A 19,672-nucleotide genomic window follows, 5' to 3' on the forward strand; every position below is an offset into this window, starting at 1 on the left:
CTTAGGGGCACCGCGGGTGGGTGGGGCGATCCTTCCATGAAGACCTAGAGCCTCTGTACACGTGTAGGGCAAGGCTGCCTGGGTTTGAAAGGGCAGGAGCCCAGGACAGGAGGTGTGAGAGTCCCCACTGGCTCAGGTTTAGCCCCACTACCAGATATCAAGTTCCCAGGGTGGCCATTTAAGTCCTCTCCCCTGAGCAGAGCCTCATAGCTTCTTCACATGTCTTTGAACACATTGGTTGCTTTTGTCACTAGGAAGCTTCCTGATGAATAGAGAATAGTCACTCTGACACTAGGGCTCTGAGTGCCAGGGTTTCTAAATCCCAGAAGGCTCTGCAAACACCGTAAGTTACCTGGACCTGCCCCACCCTGACCTGATCACTTATGCTTTGACTTGAGAGTTTGGATACCTCTTGTCTGTAGCATTCATCACAGGGCCTGGCACACAGTCTTGGCATGTAGCAAGTACTCAACTAGTATAGGCTTGGCACGTATTGGGAGGTCACCAAGCACAGGACTTGGCACACATTGGGTGCTCCCTTGGTAGAAGGCTGTCAGCCCTGGGCACTCGGCACAAGTTTTGGCATGTGACTGATGCTTAGCTAGTTCAGACTTGGCACCCACTGGGCACTCCCTTAGTATAGAGTCTGCCACCCCAGTGGGTACTCATTTAGCATGATGCCAGGTGCACAGTGGGTGCTCACCCAGCTCAGGGATGGGCATATATCAGGTTCTTTCCTAGCACAAGATCCAGCACACCACAGGGATTCCTTGGTATGGGCTAACACACAGTGGGCACTCTTCTAACAGAACCTGGTGCACAGTGGGTGCTTTCCTAGTACAGATCTGGCACACAGTGTGTATTCTTCCAGTGCTGGACTGGGTAGGTCCTGGTACACAGACCTGGCACACAGTAGGCACTCTCTTCACACACATCTAGCACATAATGGATTTTCCTCCAGCATTGGACTTGGCACACAGTGGGTACTCTGCTGACACAGGTGCCGGCATATGGTGTATGCCTTCCCAGCACAGGGTTTGACACACAGTAGGTATCTCCCTAGCTTAGGAGTGGCAAACACTGTATAAGGAAGTGCTCTACTAGCCAGGACAGCCTAAGCAATGACCTTCTGCTGGTCCTAGATATGCAAAAATCACCTCCCCGGTGAAATGGAATATTGAGATCCAGAGGAAAACGCCCTGCCTTCCTTATACTTTTTCTCTGGCCCTAGGACCCTGCTCTCCCTCCCCTTTCACCTTCCCTTTTCTCTAGCCCATCTACTCAGCTCTACAGCCTCATTTCCCCTTATATAGCTCCCCCTAGCCCTCCCCATATCCCCAGTACGCCTCAGCAGGACTCCCCCTCCAGAGTCACAGGGGACAACAAAACCCCTAGACTCTTTGCCCCTCTGGAAGGATGCCCACTCTTATTTAGAAAAGTCAGAGGCTAGGGCTGGGGGAGTCGGCCTCCTGAAGTGGGGCTGGAGCAGCTGGATCCTGCTAATGAGGCCTCATTACGGCCAAGGCCCAGCTGGGCTACTGCCGCCTCCTGTCCCCATGGCCAGAGCTAGGGAAAGCCATCCAGCCAGGGCTGCCTGTTCTGGGCACCCAGCCCAGGCCAGGGCAGCCAGAGCCCAGAGCCCACCCTGGGTGGAAGTAAGCATTTGGGCATCATGGGTGACTAGGCCTTCCTGAAGCCAGTGGCCCAGCCAGGGCCTTGGCCCTCAGTCTGTGCCTGCAGGAAGTCAGGGGAGTGTGTCTGAGGACCTGGCTGCATGAGGCTGGCCCAGTGGGGTCTGAGGCCATGCTTAGAGACTTGCTGGAGCCAAGGCCCATTCTACCTTCTCCCCCAACAAAATGGAGCCCCTAATTGGGCTGTTGTTAGGACTGAGTTAGTATATATGAAGTGTTTAGGACAGAGCCTGGCTCCTAGTAAGTGCCTAATATGGATTGTGTATTACTGTTATTACTAATGCTCACTAGATTCAGTGACTGGTAGATATTATCCCTATTTTAGAGATGCAGAAACTGAGATCAGTCATGTTAAGCAACTTCCGTTATGTATGATGAGAGACTGGCAGACCTGGGGTTTGAACCCAGGCCTGTCTGACTGTAAAGCCTGTGACATTTTTTAAAATGTCATCTTGCCCTAGACAATAATTCCATGAGGTTACATTTCCCAAATTCACAAGAAAGCTATCATTACACCAGAATTCATCCATGCCTCCATTTAACAGAAATTCACTAAGATCCTACTGTATTCCAGGCTTTTACCATCTTACCAGCTTCTAAAGGGACTTACATCTTCCCAGTACAGAACACTGATGCCCACCTTCCTAGCCTCTGGCTTGTGGTGTCTGGGTGCCAGCTAGGAACTGACCAGTGAGTGTGGCCTTTAGAGAAGAGGGATTGGTTAGGTCTGAGTAACATTTCACCATAGTCATGGGGACACTGCCCAGATTACCCAGTGTACAGCACAAACTCCCAGACCCATACCTCAGGTTTTGGACAATGCAGTACCTGAGGGGTTCTTATTCCACACAGCCACCCTTTGTCTAGACTCTGTGATGACTACTGTCTTGGCTAAGGCTGTCTTTCTTTGGACAGGTGATGGCACAGTCACTAGGCCAGAGAGTTCTTGCATGGTTCGTCACACTCTCCTATGAGGATGCCCATCATCTTGGGTGGTTGGGGGGAGGTCCCCAAGTCCCCAGAGACAAGTACAGCTACAGGACCCAGTATCTCCCAATCCACACCACTCTAAGTGGTCTGAAATGCCCTGAACTGCACCCTCCATCTTCCTGCCCTGTCATCAGTGCCCCATGAAGCAAAGCCCCTCACTCATTGGCACCCAATCCCCCTACCTGGAACCCCCCCCCCAGCTCTGGGAGGGAATGATCCGTCTTCTTGCCTTCTCTTGTGCTTGCCCTGCCCCTCTCTGTGGTTGTGTGTGTGTGTGTGTGTGTGTGTTTTGTTCTAGTAACTTGCTGGGAACAAGGGAAAAACACAACAAACCCCATGCCTCATTCTCTAGCTGTGGAGTACCGAGCGCTGCATGGGGACTGGCCGGAGAGGGAGGGCCGAGGCGGGGGGGAGGCAGAGCTTCGGGAGGAGATGAGGTGAAAGTAATTGACGCTGCCCAGCCCAGCAGTGGGAGAGGCAGGGGATGCATCAGTGTCGCACTGGAACTGGCAGAGGTGTGAATGAGCAGAGGAGACACACGTGTGTTCCAAACCCTCACCCAGGATGGCCGCAGCTCATGGACATGTGGCTCCTTCATCCCCAGAACAGGTCAGTCACTTTCCAAAGGTCAAGCCCCCTCTCTGGTGCCAGGCAGGCTTGGAGGCTGAGCTGGCAGTAGGGCGAGGGGCTGAGTGGTCTGTGCCAGGGAGGGGCAGGCACAGCCAGGGAGCTAGACAGACACCAGCCAAAGTGACCCAGAAAGTTGCAACTGTGCAAAGGAGTGCAGGAAGAGTTAGTTTTGTGGTGGGGGCGAGGGGGAGGCGAGTAGGGGGGTGAAGGCTCCCCCAGCCCAAGGACCTGCTGAGAATCTGCTCTGAGTATCAAAGCTGCATTGTCCCAGCTCCCGGGGAGACGGGCCGGAGGTGCCCAGGAATTGTACTAATCAATACAGCCTCATTGTCTGTGCCACGGCAGTTACTCCTATGGGGAGAGAGGGTGAGGTGGCAGGGAAATGTGGTACATGGGCTCAGTGGTGAGGGGTGGGGGAAGGGGATGGGCATGAGTCTCAGTTGGGAGGAGAGACCCCATGGAACATTTGCCAGTATCCAGGGCAAGTGCCCATGGGCGGTTGGGGGTCATGTGTCTTCATCTCTGGAAGTTGGGGCTGGGCAAGGATGTCAGGCACAATATGGCTGATGGCAGTGAGAGTGAGGGGACTGGGAAAGCCACCCTTCTCTCCTGTAAGACATTCTGACTTGACCTTCCAAAGGCAAGAGAAGGAATGCTTTCTGAGGCCAGGTAGGTTGAGTTTGGTAGAACCCAGGCTGCCCTCAAACCTCAGGACTGTTAAGGTCAAGAACCAGAACAACTTCCCAGAGTGCCAGTCTGCTGCCAATATATGAGGCAAAGGCTGCCCACTGTAGCCTCAGTGCTGGAAAGGGGTGCTTCCTCCAGGGAGGAAGGTGAGGACACGGGCAAGGCCCGCCCAGCATCCTCCATTACTTTCCCCAGGAGCCTTGCATCTCTGGGGTGCCAGTCTTCTGTCTGCTGCCTGTAAAATTGGCAGAACCCCCTCTGCCAATCAGGCTGTGTACCAAAACAGCACAAGGCAAGTCTTTACCTCTCTTACCTGCCATATGAAGGTCTAGACTCTGCAGGCACCTGGGAGAGTCCTGGGAGGGGTCCAGAGTGACTCTCAGCTTTCCTTAAGGCAGGAGGCACTCAGAACCCTGGGGACTGCACAGGCTGGGTGTGTATGGGGGGGTTAGATTTTCCCATGATTCTGTTCCTCCAACCCTAGCTGGTGACTCTGTCCCACATCCAGGTAACTGAGGCCAGAGATCAGGCCCATGGTTGGGTCTCCCTGGTTTCACTCAGTGTCATACCAGTGAAGGACAGACACCTCTATCATTGCATGGCAGGTGCTGACTGAGAGCTATTCTGGACCCTGGTCCGATGAGAGAGAACTTAGGGGAACAAAAACCAAGGGGTGCCTAGTGGGCAGTTGTGGGGTCTTCTGAGGCAGCATAATTTATTGTAATGGCTGTTCTGCCTGATGTCCCCACTGGAGCTCAGAGAAAGTTGCCAGTGATCTGATTTGGCTCAGAGTCAGTCTGGGATGTGAGGTCTTGCCCGTTCTCTTCCATAAAGTTTGTCTTGGATGGGGCTTCATCCCATGAGCAAACCCTGGGGCCAGAGAGTCCTAAACAAGAAGCCTGCTGGATCCCAGTGGGGCCCACCCCATCAGGGCAGCTCCAGGATTCCTCCATGTCCACCGAGAGAAGGAGGGAGTTCACAATTCACAAAAATACCCACTGGACGCTAATCTAGGAGGGCGGGAGTCCCCAGCTAGAGCAGAGTTGCAATCCAGGGTTAAGGTTGAGCTTCTGCATTTGTGCATGGAAGAAAGGAGGGAGTCCTGTCTCTAGGTCACAGTTACCTCTGGGGCAGGCCTGGCCACTGTTTCCTCTTTATGCTTTTCTGTACTTCCCCAAATCTTTGTCTGTGTGTGTGTGTGTGTGTGTGTGTGTGTGTGTGTGTGTGTGAGATAAGCTTATTATAGTTTTACAATCAGAAAAATAGCATACAATGTCTTTTACAAAGTAATCTAGAAAGCTAGCGGGAACTAATGGGAGTCAGAAACAGCTGAATTGCAGGCAAGGTGGAACTACAGAACATTGGTAGGCCGAGGCTATGAGTCTGTCAGGTCTATGACCAGTACCCTGACTATTCTCTGGTTTCCTAGATACATGCTGAGATGTCCGCAATGGAAGTGACTGGCCCCAGGCAACTGGGGGAGTAGTTTCTAGAAACCCTGAGTTCTAGCCCTACATACTATCCCACTTTAGCCAAACCGAGGGCCGTGTGAGAGATCTAGATTCTGCCCTGAGAGCTGAACAGCCTTAATTCCAGAAGCTCATCCAGTGCAGCAAATAAGCCAGGCAGAGAGCTATGTAAAGGATTTATGTAAGTGATTCCACTTGGTGGGGCTCAGCCAGCCAGGCAGAGACTGTGGGGGTGGTCTGGGGGCTGTTAACCCAAGAAAGATCACAGTCCAGTGCAAAGATGAACAGTGGGGCCTCCAAGGCTAGTTCTGAGGGTAAGGAAACATCTAAATTGTGTGTGTGTGTGTTGGTCAGCTGTCCCTTACTCAGCTATAAAAGGAAAGCTCCCAAGCCTGCACCCTGACTAGTCTGGGAGAGTTTGGGCACAGGGAAGGGCAGTCCCTTTCCTGGAGACCACCCATCAGTCCATGGCAGTGGTGAGTGTGAGTGGGTACTCTTTTGACAAGGCCATGGCATCTCAGAGCTGCCAGGAGAGGTGGCAGGGCACAGATAGGGGAGTTGGTGGGTATGGGTGGCAACCCAGAGGGGAACCTGCCTCTATGGTTTCATTCCCCACCATGGTGTGAGCAGATGAGTGAGTGAGGGGCAGTCAGGATGACATATGGTAGGCAGGAGAAACCTGGAGCTTGGTCTGTCTGTGGGGCTCAGCTGACTTAGGCAGACAGGTAGCTAGTCTGGGTCAAATTGTGAGCACACAGAGGTTCTTTTGTGGGCATTTAGGAGCTGATGCCCACCATAGGGACAGCTAATATCAGCAATACAGCTATCCACCCAGCAGATCAAGAAAAACAAGAGACTTAAAATAGGAAAGATGATGCAAAGAAGACGAAAAACTATGCAGCATTGAAAAAGGCTTAGTTGCTCTGGGAGGCTGGGATACGAGAGGTCCTAAGAGGAGAGTTGGACAAGGGAGGAAATTAAAGCTCCCAGAAAGCCCTGAAAGAGGGGAGCGCTTGGAGGTTCTTCCCTTCAGTACTTGTAGAAAGGCGGGCTTGCTCTGTCCTCAACCGAGAGTTTAGCCTTCTGAACGTAGATTGCACTGGCATTAAAAGCCAGGAGCTGACAGTGGGTGAGGATTCCACAGTTGGGGCATAACCGTGTTAAGATTCAGGGCTGGGCAAGAGAAGGTGGGCACCACTTCTGTGGGGAGCCTCTTCATCCAAAAGACCTCTAATGTCATCAGGAACTTCCTGCCAACCCTATTCCAACCCCTGTCCTGTGGGCTCCAGCCTCTCACATTGTGCACACGGCTGATCCGGTTAGTGCATGGCTCAGTGGTGTGTGCCTCATTAGTCGAGCAATGGCAAGCTCTTCATGGCTTGGGCAGGCAGCTGCCTGTGGCACGTGGCTGGGGGCATCACCACCCTCCCTGTCCTCCTCCATGTCAGGAAAAGAGTGAGCTTTTTCTTTCTTTCTTTTTTTTTTTTTTTTTTGGTGGCACTGGGGTTTGAACTCAGGGCTTTACATTTGTTAGGCAGACACTTTACCACCTGAGCCACTCCACCAGCCTCTTTTTGTGATGGGATTTTTCGAGGTAGGATCTTACGAACTATTTGCTTGGGATGGCTTCAAACTGTGATCCTCCTGATCTCTGGCTCCTGGGTAGCTAGGATTATAGGCAGCCGGCAGGAGTGAACCCTGAGGATGCAACTTTAAGCCTTTGGGAACTGGATCTCTTTCAGGGTCCTTGTCCTTGCCCTGCCCTTAGGGCCATGCTGGACCCTTAGTTGTCCCTTTTACAACTGTGACCACTGCTCTGTGACTCTACCCATGGACTCTGTAGCTGCCACAATCTCACATTGTGCCCCTGAGTAAACAAGCCTGGGACAGAATAAAAGTGTTATTGTAAGGCCAATATATAGGAACCCTTTTTGGCAGCTATTTGTTTGAGAATGGATCAACTATCCCAGCAGGCCTCACACCCTCAAAATATGGACCCCTGATCCTGTGGCATTGCTACACCAACCCCAAAGAAGGACATAGTAGGTGATGACATACTCAGGTAGGATTCTGTAGAGCACGCACAGGCTGGGAGCCACCTTCTCCACAGCTAGGTGTGCTTCCGTCCCTTCACCAGGAAGGCCTTCCTTGACCTCACCCTGCCATCCGCTCTTTGTCCTCCTTGCATACTTTTGTGACTCTGAAAAAATTTCCTTTGCAGTCACATTGAAATTGCATGTAAAATGATGTGTGTGTTTACTTCACTGATGGCTTCTAACTGCGAGCAGGAGAGTATCTCTTTTGTTCCCAGCTGAATTGCTGTTGCTTGGCATGTGGTAGGGGTCTGTAAAGCACTGTTATTACATGAATGAACTGATGAATGAATGAATGAGTGCAGGTGACTTCAACCTGCCAGTTTGCTCTGGGAGATCCATGAAGGAGCCTCTGTGCCCTGCTTCCTGGTGCTATGTCCCCCCAACTGAGGTTATTTCACCCAACTGAGGATGTGAGGGCAGCCTGTCTGCAGGATTGGGTGCATAGGGCTGGACTGGTTGCACAGGATGGTCCCCCACAATGGTGTCTATGCTGTGGTCCCCATCCACCAGACATTGGTGTCACCTGTGTCTCCATTCTCACATGGACCTTTCCAGAAGGCAGTAAGGGCCCAGTGAAGTCATTTGTGTTTGTCTGCCAGTGTCAGGATCTGACAGCATTTCAAAGCACCAGGATACCTTGCTTATTACTGGGCAGAGTAATTGATGTCCCCGACATTGTCTTTTTCAAGCTGAGGGCCAGCCTCACACTGCTGTTTCTCATAGACCATGTTACTCCATCCCTGATCTGAGTGTCCTCTGGGGATTCTTGTCCCTTCTTCTGCCCCAGAGATGAATAGCTCATCTCTTGGAGGCTCTTTCTGGCACTCAAGTACTCTTTGTATCTGTTTCTTGGCTGGTGACCCTCAGGATCCTGTGTCTCCTTACTGAGACTCTCTGGCCCCTCAGGCTTTGGATCAGGGTGGCTTGATTCACGCTCACTGTGGAAGAGGTTGAGAAGGTGTGGTCTGGAGAAGGCACATTCCTACTTACAAAGGGACCTGAAGAGCCAATTCCAACTCTGGGGTTGGGACTGAACATGGTACTGTCCTTGGGCCCTGGGCCACCCAACCCAGCCTGGCAGTTCCAGCAGACGGGCCCAGCGTTCTTCCCCCAGCCACAATCCCTCATTGCCCACTCCTGACCTTGGGGCTCCATCCTCTGCAGGCAACCCTCTTTCAGTTCAGCAAGACCCTTCTCCCTGCCACCCTTTTCTGGAACCACTGTTTCCCTCTGTTTCCCCTAGCAGAGTCTGTCCTCAAAGTCTGGCATGGTGCCTACAACTCTGATCTCCCCCAACTCATGGCCCAGCATCCCCAGCCATGGCCCAGGTCAGCTTCCCCAGGGCCCCCTCCCCAGCCATAGGCAATATAGAGAAATGCTCCCCTGGACTTTCCCACCCTGAACCCACAATGCCCTCCCCAGGTGTGGCTCAGCTTAGCTGCTCCCCTACTTCCTCCCAGCCTTGCCCACCCTGTACCCCAGGAAGAAGGCTTCAGCAGGGGGAGGGGTCTCGTTGCTGCCTGCCCATGGGCAGCGTGCTCAGCCTGGTGATGTGGTAGGCAGCAGGGTGGGGGGAGTGCTGTCTGGACACAGGCCCTTTTGTGCCCAGCCTGACTTGGCTGCTTGGTATGAGGCTCAGCTGTTCCCAGATCCTTGCCCCCAAGGGGAGAGGGAGGTTTTAGAGGGGCTAAGAGGGCTTTGGGCTCTAGCTCCCTCTCAGTGTCCCCCCTCCAGATGTTGGCAGCAGCTCCTCAGGTGGTCTGGTGCACCTGGCACCGGGTGGCTCTGCTGGGTGCCCTCTGGCAGCTATTCCTCCCTTCTCCCCTCCTCTGCCATGCCTCCCTGCAGTTCCTGCCAGCAGAGGGGAAGCCTGGGGAAGGGGAGATTAGAGGGTCCAAGGTGTCCCCACTGGGGGAGGTGAGAGGGTCAGACATGGAACACAAATGCCTTGCTGATGGTAGCTTCTCTCCTGTCCCCACAGAATGGTGCTGTGCCCAGCGAGGCTACCAAGAGGGACCAGAACCTCATACGGGGCAACTGGGGCAACCAGATCGAGTTTGTACTGACGAGCGTGGGCTATGCCGTGGGCCTGGGCAATGTCTGGCGCTTCCCATACCTCTGCTATCGCAACGGGGGAGGTACCCAGTGGGCACAGGGCAGGGACCACCCACTTAGGTAGAGCCCACCCACCAGGACCTGGGCCATTCTCTCCCTGGCACAATCCCACTGTAGACAGAGGCTGGCCTCTGGTCCTGGTCTTCTTTGCTCCCATACCTGGCTTAGGCTAGCTTTGCCTTAGACCCTGATAGTCTGATATTGAAGTCTGACTTGACCAGCCTGTTCTCTTGAGGCTAGGAGATGTGGAGGAATATACCCCACCTTCCTACAGTTCACTGTCTTATCCCCCCATGTTTCAGCATCCCCTCCCAGATGGTTCAGAGAATATCTGAGGAGCCCAATGACTTGTGTTTATAAAGTGGATTGATTAAACCATCAAATCCCACCCAAACATCACAGCTCTGGGTTTGAATTCTGTCCAGAAAAATTTCCTGGGAGCCTCTGTCAAGTTCAAAGATGAGGACTGGAGAAGTGACTCAAGTGGTATAGCACCTGCCTAGCAAAATACAAGCCCTAAGTTCAACCCCCAGTACTATAAAAAAAAAAACAACAAAAGTTCAGAGATGGAGGTTGGGAGGCATGCCTCAGACCCAGGCTCCTGCTCAGTTCCTGGCACATTCCTACTCCAGTCCTAACCAATTATAAGGTTTTACTGTTGGATTCTGAGCAGGAAGCCCAAGGTGGAATCCCCAAACCCTCCCTGAGCCAGACGTCTTCCTACTGCCAGGTGCCTTCATGTTCCCCTACTTCATCATGCTGATATTCTGTGGGATCCCGCTTTTCTTCATGGAGCTCTCCTTTGGTCAATTCGCAAGCCAGGGCTGCCTGGGGGTCTGGAGGATCAGCCCCATGTTCAAAGGTGAGACCTGGGTGGAATATATTTTCTCTGTCTCGGTCTCTCTCTCTCTCTCTCTCCCCCCCTCTCCCACACACACACACACAACATACACATGCCTCTGGGGGCCTTGCTGACTCGCCCATCTGTACAAACATTGCAATCCCCTATGGAGCCTTGGTGTTGACCCCAAGCCCCACGTCAATGACTAAGGCAACAGACACATGCTGGGATCCATGTTTACTTGGCCTCCACCCTGCCCTCCTGCCATGTGTATATATACAAGACTCCTTTGTGCCCCAACTTACTCCTATTAAGTCCTTGACCTGTCCCTCCTGTAGCCATCCATCAAAGCCTGCCCCTTGGGCCCTTAGGAACTCTTAACCTCACTTTCTTCTGCTGCATGTATGAGCCTCCTCCCCCAACAGTGCTGACCTCTGTCTCTCCCTCCTAGGTGTGGGCTATGGTATGATGGTGGTGTCCACATACATCGGCATTTACTACAACGTGGTCATTTGTATTGCCTTCTACTACTTCTTCTCGTCCATGACGCACGTGCTGCCCTGGGCCTACTGCAATAACCCTTGGAACACACCTGACTGTGCGGGTGTGCTAGATGCCTCCAACCTCACCAATGGCTCCCGGCCCAGCATCCTGCCCAGCAACCTCTCCCATCTGCTCAACCACACCCTGCAGAGGACCAGCCCCAGTGAGGAGTACTGGAGGTAAGGTCCTCATTGGACCTGGGATGGACTGGGGGACCTGGTGGCAGTCCTCAGTGTCCCATCAGGTGACCATATGCAGACTTGGTTGGGTGCCTTCTGACCTTGGGTGCAGAGAGGAAAGAGATGATGAAGAAGCTGATGGACAGAGAGCGATGGAAGATGGGAGGGTGAATTGGGGAATCCTCACAGAGTAGCAGTGAGGGAAAGCTCCAAAAACCTGACAAGTCTTCAGAAGAGAATAAGAGCAAAGGAGGATGGCATGCTGGTGACAACAGCATGAGCAAGGTTCTCAGGTCCCAGATGAACAGAGGCTGGTCCCAAGGCTGTGGGGAGCCTATTCTGGTGAGACTACTGGGGTAGGGGAGTCCTTGGGCTTTGAGGTGGCCTTGGAGGGGGCACTGTGTTGACAAAGAACTTATAAGAATTAGGCTCAGACTTAATGCTGCAGAACAAAAAGAGTTGTGGAAATTTGCTCAGTCAGGGGTTCCATGATCAAGATAGCCTGAATCACTCTGTCCAGGGATGACAAAGAGACTAAAAAGTCTGAGGGTCAACTGAAGGGAAGCTGCTACTGGAGGTGTTCTTGAACACCTCATCCTAACTGGTTGGTGGAAGGCAAAGCAGAACATCCTGAAAGGAATTCCCCACATTCTATTGGGGGAGCCCCAGGGCAGAGGGCTTGGCTATGGGTGAGTGGATCTCATTCATTCCACAAACGTTCACGGCATCTGCTCTGCAGGCCCTGTGTACTTATGGTGCCTTAGTACAGGCATGTGCAAGGGTGTGGAGACACCAAGGGGATAGTGGTTAGTTCTATGAACGGGGCAGAGAAGACAATCATGCTGCCCAGAAAAGGGACAGAGGAAGGTAGAGGGATGTAGAGGGACATGAGCAAGTGAGCAAAGGCCAGGAGGAGGAAAACTGGAGCTGTGGTTGGTGGCAAGTGGGATAGCAAATAAGGAGACAAAAGGGCTGGCAGGTATAGGCACAGGGCTCCCTTGCCAGCTAAGGGTTTGAGGCTTTCTCTGTTATTGGATGGAGAGCCAGCCATAGGTGAGGAGGTGCACGAGGCCCCAAGGACATATACTGAAGTCATAGCAGGTCTGCCAGGTGCAGTCCCGAGAGTACAAATCCTGAAGGATCAACTTCCCTGTGCCAGCCTCTGTGCAGGGGATAGACCCCCAAAGTCAGGTAAAATGTAGTAAATGGCTTCCTGATTCATAGTATAGAGAGCAGGACTCCTGCCTCCCAGTGAGGACTGGACATGCTCAGTCATGCAGTTACTGGACAGGCTGTTTGGGAGAGCTGGGGGGCACAGAATAGGGAGTAAGACCCACACAGATACTGCCTTCCTGGAACTCCTGTGCAGGGCCTAAGCAGATTGTCCAATTTGGAGTGTTACTGCACTGGAGGTATGGTGTGAGCTGGGCAGCTCAAACTAGCCTGAAGATGATGAATCTTCCTGGAAGCTCCCAGAAATGCAAAGCCTCAACCATGCGGCTACCCCCCACCAGATGCTTCGTGGCGCCTGTCCCAGGAACTGTCTGAAGCTCTGGAGATTTTATTCAGTGAAATCAGAGGGGAATTGCCCTCAGATAAGTCTGACTGGGGGGCCTACTGGGTGACTGGCTGAGCTCTTCTCACAGCTGGGCCTGTGTCAGAGCTGCCTAACCAGAGTGCTCCCAGCTTCCTGGGACCCTGGCAGCTTCCTTGACGAATGGCTCTCTGCTGCCACCTCCTGGAGATCTTGGGAAGTTACCCTTGAGAATGCTGCCCCTAGTTTGGTGAGTGGCTCACATCTGTAATCCTTTGGGAGGCTGAAACTGGGACGACTGCAGTTCTAGATCAGCCCTGGCAAAAAGTTCATGGGACTCCCCCATTTCAACAAAAATATGCACTGTGGCATACACCTGTTATTCCATCGAAGTGGGAAACATAAAAAAAGGATCGTGGTCCAGGCCGCCCTGGACAAAGAGCAAGACCCTCTCTCCAAAAGGGCTGGAAATGTAGCACAAGTGCTAAGTCCTGAGTTCAAACCCCAGTACTACTGGGTTTTTTAAAAAGAAAAGAAAAAGAACGCTGCCCTTGCAGGCTTCACTGAGTACAGGGGGAGGAGAATAGGCACCTCCATTTCTTGAGAATCTACTCTGTTCCCACCTATCTAAGTAGATATTATTCCTATTTTCAGATTTAGAGACACATTCAAAGGTTAAGGAGCCAGGTAGCAGTGGCTGTGTTAGGGCTGCAGGCACCTGGGCCATCTGGCTCCAGTGTTCCCTGGTGCTAAATCAGTGGTGCATGGCAGATGTTCTTAGCCTTGACCCCTCTTTGAAAAGCAGCATGATGTCATTCAGGCCCCACTACAACCCCTTTAGGTAGCTATTTTATGAACAAGGAAAGCAAGCCAAAAGAAAGATGAAGTGGTAGAGCACTTGCCTAGCACACACGAGACCCTGGGTTTGATACAAGCACCTTAAAAGAATAAAGAGAAGCCAGGTGCTGGTGGCTCATGCCTGTAATCCTAGCTACTCAGGAGGATTGCGGTTTGAAGCCAGATCGGGCAAATAGTTTGCGAGAACCTAACTCAAAAATACCTGACACAAACACAAAAATGGCTGGTGGAGTGGCTCAAGTGAAGGCCCTTAGTTCAAGCCCCAGAACTGAAAAAAAAAAAAAAAATCAGAGGCTTCCTTCCCCATTGCCCTCCAGAAGAAATTCAAACTTCTGATCTTTGACTTCACAACTTCTTACAGTCTGGTCCCTTTTCTCTTCCCTTCCAGCCCTATTGAGTTCACCATATGCCCAGGCTGGCCTGTGCTTGTTCCTGACTCCCTGCCCTGCCATATGCTGTTCCCTTAGCCTGGCCTGCCCTTCTACCCCCCACTCCCACACTGTAGCTGCAGCCTGGCCTCTTCTGAGAAGCCCTTCTACCCCCCACTCCCACACTGTAGCTGCAGCCTGGCCTCTTCTGAGAAGCCTTCTACCCTGTCTCTCCCATCTCTGTCATGTCCTTCCCACCTAGAGAAGTCCTGCTTGCTTTCCTCCACCTTCTCTGAGGGCTTGGAAGATGTCTCCTGCAGGTCTGGATGCCCAGCACCTAGCCCAGGGCCTGGCAAGTGAGTTGGCTGAAAGTATGCGGCTTGTCTGATATAGAGCACCTGATGGAGCCACACACAGGGAGGAGTTTGGGTGCTCGCTTTACTCAGCGCTCCACTCCTCCCCCAGAACACTGGAGATGGAACAGACTAATGTGGTGGAACTCACAAAGGCTTCCTGAAGGAGGTGCCTCCGACAGGATGACAAGTGGGCATTCCCCAAGGGAGAAAGGCAGGAGAAAGGTCCTGGAGTAGGCCTAAGCAGGGACTGGGAGACATCCATGCCCCAGGGAGGACACTGGGTTAGGCCTCAAGTGGGGCTTCCAGGAGCCCTTGAGGGTCCCAGGAGAGGCTATGAGTAGTGGACTTGTGTCAGGATCCAAGGAGCTACAGCAGGCAGAGGGGGCTGGGCTGGCTGGGACTTAGGCCCCAGCAGCGGCTCCTTTCTTACACAAGCTGGCCACTGGGGTTTCATGACAGTAGGAAATGGTCAGCAGGGCCCTGGGTCTTGGGCTTGAAGCAGAGGCTGGCCCTCCATGGCAGTCTCTCCTCCCGCAGGCTCTATGTGCTGAAGCTGTCAGATGACATTGGGAACTTTGGGGAGGTGCGGCTTCCCCTCCTGGGCTGCCTCGGTGTCTCTTGGGTGGTTGTCTTCCTCTGCCTCATTAGAGGGGTCAAGTCTTCAGGAAAAGTGAGTACCCTCCTTGGCAGGGTCTGTTCCCACCCCGACAGGCCTGTGTCCCCTCCCTGGGTTGTGGGTGGGCATTGGGGAGGGGGTGATGAAGGGCCAGGAAGAGGGGTCAGAGCCCAAGGATGGTTGGGGGTCAGAGAGGTGATGCCAGGGTGGGAAAGGGTGCAGATTTGTCCATGGAGCTCTCTCGCCCCAGGTGGTGTACTTCACGGCCACTTTCCCCTACGTGGTGCTGACCATCCTGTTTGTCCGTGGAGTGACCTTGGAAGGAGCCTTCACGGGTATCATGTACTACCTGACCCCACAGTGGGACAAGATCCTGGAGGCCCAGGTGGGATGTGGAGGGGGACCCAAGAGGGGCCGGGGGGAGCCAGGGCAGGTGCATCTGGCCACGGCACTTCACTAGCTGCCCTCCCTACAGGTTTGGGGTGATGCTGCCTCTCAGATCTTCTACTCTCTGGGCTGCGCATGGGGCGGCCTTGTCACCATGGCTTCCTATAACAAGTTCCACAACAACTGCTACCGGTGAGAAGCCCCTGCCAGCCCAGAGGCTGCCCCTGTCCCCGCCCTCTCCACAGCCTGACCCTGGGCCCCAGGTTCCCCTTCCATTCATGGCCTTAAAGTTCTGACAATGTTGGGTCTGGATTGAGTCACAAGAAAGGGGAGAGAAGCTTTGGCCAGAGACAAAAGAGGAAAGAGATGTCCTGGGGGTCTGTAAGGACTCAGTAGCCTCTGACCACTCACAATGGCCCAGAACAGATGGGAAAAGGAGTTGGGGGGCACCTTTGCTTCTAGAGCTTTTCCTGTCTTTGTGTCTTCTCTTGGTTCAAATCAGGGAAAGGGAATCAAGCTGACATCTGATGAACAAAGGTCTAAGCTTTTTTTTTTTTTTTTTTGGACAAACTCCATCTCAGTCAGCTTGGTGAAGGAATTTGTCACCCATAAATTCTTCCCTCCTGAACTCTGTCCTTGTTTTTTCCCCTTCAGGGACAGTGTCATCATCAGCATCACGAACTGCGCCACCAGTGTCTATGCAGGCTTTGTGATCTTCTCCATCCTTGGCTTCATGGCTAATCACCTGGGTGTGGACGTGTCCCGTGTGGCAGACCATGGCCCTGGCCTGGCCTTTGTGGCTTACCCTGAGGCCCTCACACTGCTGCCCATCTCCCCGCTGTGGTCCCTGCTCTTCTTCTTTATGCTCATCTTGCTGGGCCTGGGCACTCAGGTACAGATGCAGAACAGGACCAGTGGCCTGGGGAGGGAAGAGCTTGGCAGAGCTCAGGCTCCTGCTCTGATGGTGGTACCCTGTAGTTCTGCCTCCTAGAGACACTGGTCACTGCCATTGTGGATGAGGTGGGCAATGAGTGGATTCTGCAGAAAAAGACCTATGTGACCTTGAGTGTGGCTGTGGCTGGCTTCCTGCTGGGCATCCCCCTCACCAGCCAGGTAAGAATAGAGTTGGGGAACGGCCAGGCTGTACTTGTCAGGGTGTGCAGAAGCAGGTAGGGGAGCCCAGGCCGTGAATGTCCTGCCTCAGCTGCCTACTGGCCCACAGGCAGGTATCTACTGGCTGCTGCTGATGGACAACTATGCAGCCAGCTTCTCCTTGGTTGTCATCTCCTGCATCATGTGTGTGTCCATCATGTACATCTATGGTAAGCACGTGTACTTCCTGTGTATCCCAGTCCCTGGTTGGCCCACCCTGTCCTACTGGGTCTGCTGACACATCCTCTCTCCAGGGCACCAGAACTACTTCCAAGACATTCAGATGATGCTGGGGTTCCCACCGCCTCTCTTCTTCCAGATCTGCTGGCGCTTTGTCTCTCCAGCTATCATCTTTGTAAGTTCCTTGGGGGCCTCCCTGCCCCTGCTGCCCATCACCCAACTGTCCTCTTGGAAACCAGCAGAGAGAGAACAGGAGCTCATCTACCCAGCTAGAACTCTATGGCTACAATTCTGGCTTGGGCATCTGAGGGAGTTTGGGTAGTCAGATAGGTGGAAGCCTTGAGACCCTGGCCTTGGATTAGGAAGGGATGTTGAGTATTTGACTGAAGACAATGCCCAGGCTCAGATGGGGACAGCAACTGCAGTAACTCCAGTGAGTCAACCCCCTTCCCTGGCGATCGCACCTGGCTTCCTCTGAGGGGCCTCAGGAGTCATTAATACCAGTGTCACCTCTGCCTGCCTCACTGCTCTCACCCCCCCAGATCCACACAGAGGAGAGGAGGCCCTCAAGGAGCAAAATATGTGGCAGGATCAGGAATGCGGGAACCTTACAGAAGCAGCCCCAGGACCTGTTGGTGTAGGTTTAGGAGTCAGGGGACAGCTCTGCAGTGGGAGCAGCTTCCCAAGCTACAGAGAAGTGGACTGGTTTGGGAGTGGGGTTCCCTAAGTCCACAAATATTCAACAGTTGGGAAACCCATCAGAGAGCCAAATTGGAGGAAGGAATCCCACCCCCCACCACGGCAAGGAACCAAGCACTTCCTACACACTGTTCCCATGGTAACTTGTTTTTAATGCTACTCAGGGTATCACTGCCACACTCACTTTACTGGTGAGGAAACTAAGGCTCAGGGATGTTAAGTAATGCCTGGGTTACACGGCTAATAGGGGCAGGGCCATAACGTGCAACACATCGCCCTGTCTGGAGCCTGTCTGCTGGGCCAGGGTGATGCACTATGGGAAGAAGGAATGGCCTGGTTTTTCTGCTTGAGGTTGGGGACTCAAGGAGTTGATGGTGTAATAGTCAGTATACAGAAAAGAGGGTCAGAGGGGTCACCCAGTGACAAGGCAGTGTCAAATCACCCTTGTCCTGCTTAGTTCCTCGGTGCTATAGGGAGCTCTGCACTGGATTTCCACTCTGGCTCAGGTTTCTGACAAAAGGTCCCTGAGGACTAAGGCCTCCACCACATGGGGTATGGGATATTCTCAAGTCTGGTATAGGCACCAGCTCTGGCCACTGGCCCAGCTTTGAAATAGGAGGAGCTGAAGTCTCCTGTCAGGCAAGGGTGGGAGGCCAGTGAGGCTAAGCGCCACCACCCAGTACCATGCCCTCTGGGGGTGGCTCAGACCCACCAAAAGGCAGCTCAGCCTCTTGGCATGCAGGGTGGACTGCTGCCCTGTGAAAACCTGAGGACACCTGCCAATGGCAGGAGGAGGAAGGAGATGGACACGAGGACCTTTATGGGCCCGCATTGGCCTGGGTCCTGTGTCTCCTTGAGACTGAGGCAAAGTGGGTCCTCCCTGTGCCCAGGAATCCAGGCTGGAAGTGCCTCAAGGGGAGGACTCCAGGTTTTGTGGATATGTTTCAGGGCTGTCACTGCCGCCTTTGGAGGCTTTACTTCTTTGTAAATGTGTTTTCTGGCAAACTCCATCTTCTGTCCACTACATGGATTTGTCCACATATCGACCAGACTGTGACTCAGGAAGCTTGTTATGTGTGCAGTATCCCAACATGGGTTCCCCCGTGTGGATGTGGGAAGGCAGGAGAAGCCTGAGCTCCAGGCTCCCGAGGAGGGCACTTAGCTCTCTAGCGGATCAAGGCACACCCCCACTTAGGCCCTCTGGGACTCTTACTTCCCACCTCACCCACCTCTTTCCAAAGAGGCTCCCTATTGTATCCAGTCTGACATTTGCTGTTTCTAGCCTTTGGGTCCTTCCCAGGATGAATGTCACTGTATCCACAGCCACAGCCAGGCAGGGCTTCACCCTATCCTCTCTCCTATCCCCCTCTATCTCTTGGCACAAATCAGTTCAAATCAAAACTCTGCTAGGCACCATGCAGGGCACCTGAGACCCAGAGCTGATGCCATCCCAGAAGCTCCCAAGTCTACAGGAAACACGAAACAATGCAGCTCAGAGGAAAGCAGATGGAAAATGCCACTGGCAAGGGGAGTGTTCCTTATCAAGGAGATGGGGAAATCTGGATGGGCTTCTTGAAGGAGGTGGCATTGGCTCAGGCTTTGACAGAGGAAGATGCATTCATTCCCCAGAATGACTGAAGAGGGAGTGGGAAGTGCTGGGTATAACAAAAACCCTGAGGCAGGGTACTGTGGACAGCAAGATAACAGGTCACGTGGCAATGTGGAGGCCTAAAAGTCTAGGAAACTGGCCTCACCTCAGTAGGCAGTAGGGAGCCATTTTGGGTCTTGGAGTGAAACTGACTTCCAAAGGGAGCAGCAGCTTGATCGTTCTCTGGAGAGTTCAGGACTCTGATAAAGACACAACTCTCCTTTTCCACGGTGCCTATCTGCTCACCATGACCCAGGCCCCTGGTGCTGCCTGCTTCTTCCATTGCCCAGGTGTTGACAGTTGCCTGTGCCCTGCTCAAAATGCCTCTTTCTAGCTTGGGAACCTGGAGGAGTGCTGCTTGGGGCGGGGGGTGAGGGGGTTTATTCTGGAGTCTGGGAGGAGCTCGGGACTGGCCTCACACCACTGCCATCCCCACCCCTGCAGTTCATTCTCATCTTCACCGTGATCCAGTACCAGCCAATCACCTACAACCACTACCAGTACCCAGGGTGGGCTGTGGCCATCGGCTTCCTCATGGCCCTGTCCTCTGTCATCTGTATCCCACTCTATGCCCTGTTCCAGCTTTGCCGCACAGATGGGGACACCCTCCTCCAGGTGAGAGGTGGGGCAGGC

The 19,672-nt window shown here is 53.3% G+C and overlaps 1 protein-coding gene across 5 annotated transcripts in view; it reads left to right on the top strand.

The window, feature by feature from the left end:
- The window catches only part of Slc6a9 (solute carrier family 6 member 9), a 29,504-nt gene that overhangs the window by 8,505 nt on the left and 1,327 nt on the right, over positions 1-19,672 (top strand). For 2 of the 5 annotated variants that reach the window (XM_074080332.1, XM_074080330.1), the window contains exons 3-13: positions 9,545-9,701; positions 10,409-10,540; positions 10,971-11,241; positions 14,895-15,027; positions 15,224-15,358; positions 15,449-15,552; positions 16,015-16,252; positions 16,339-16,473; positions 16,583-16,682; positions 16,767-16,867; positions 19,484-19,654. In XM_074080332.1, coding sequence (XP_073936433.1) covers positions 9,545-9,701; positions 10,409-10,540; positions 10,971-11,241; positions 14,895-15,027; positions 15,224-15,358; positions 15,449-15,552; positions 16,015-16,252; positions 16,339-16,473; positions 16,583-16,682; positions 16,767-16,867; positions 19,484-19,654 — 1,677 coding nt within the window. Of the gene's footprint in view, positions 1-3,094; positions 3,291-8,809; positions 8,892-9,216; positions 9,319-9,544; positions 9,702-10,408; positions 10,541-10,970; positions 11,242-14,894; positions 15,028-15,223; positions 15,359-15,448; positions 15,553-16,014; positions 16,253-16,338; positions 16,474-16,582; positions 16,683-16,766; positions 16,868-19,483; positions 19,655-19,672 lie in introns of those variants that run through there. The other 3 variants (XM_074080334.1, XM_074080331.1, XM_074080333.1) reach the window with 3 other exon arrangements.

This window comes from Castor canadensis, chromosome 7 (genome assembly GCF_047511655.1).
Source record: "Castor canadensis chromosome 7, mCasCan1.hap1v2, whole genome shotgun sequence".
NCBI lineage: Eukaryota > Metazoa > Chordata > Mammalia > Rodentia > Castoridae > Castor > Castor canadensis.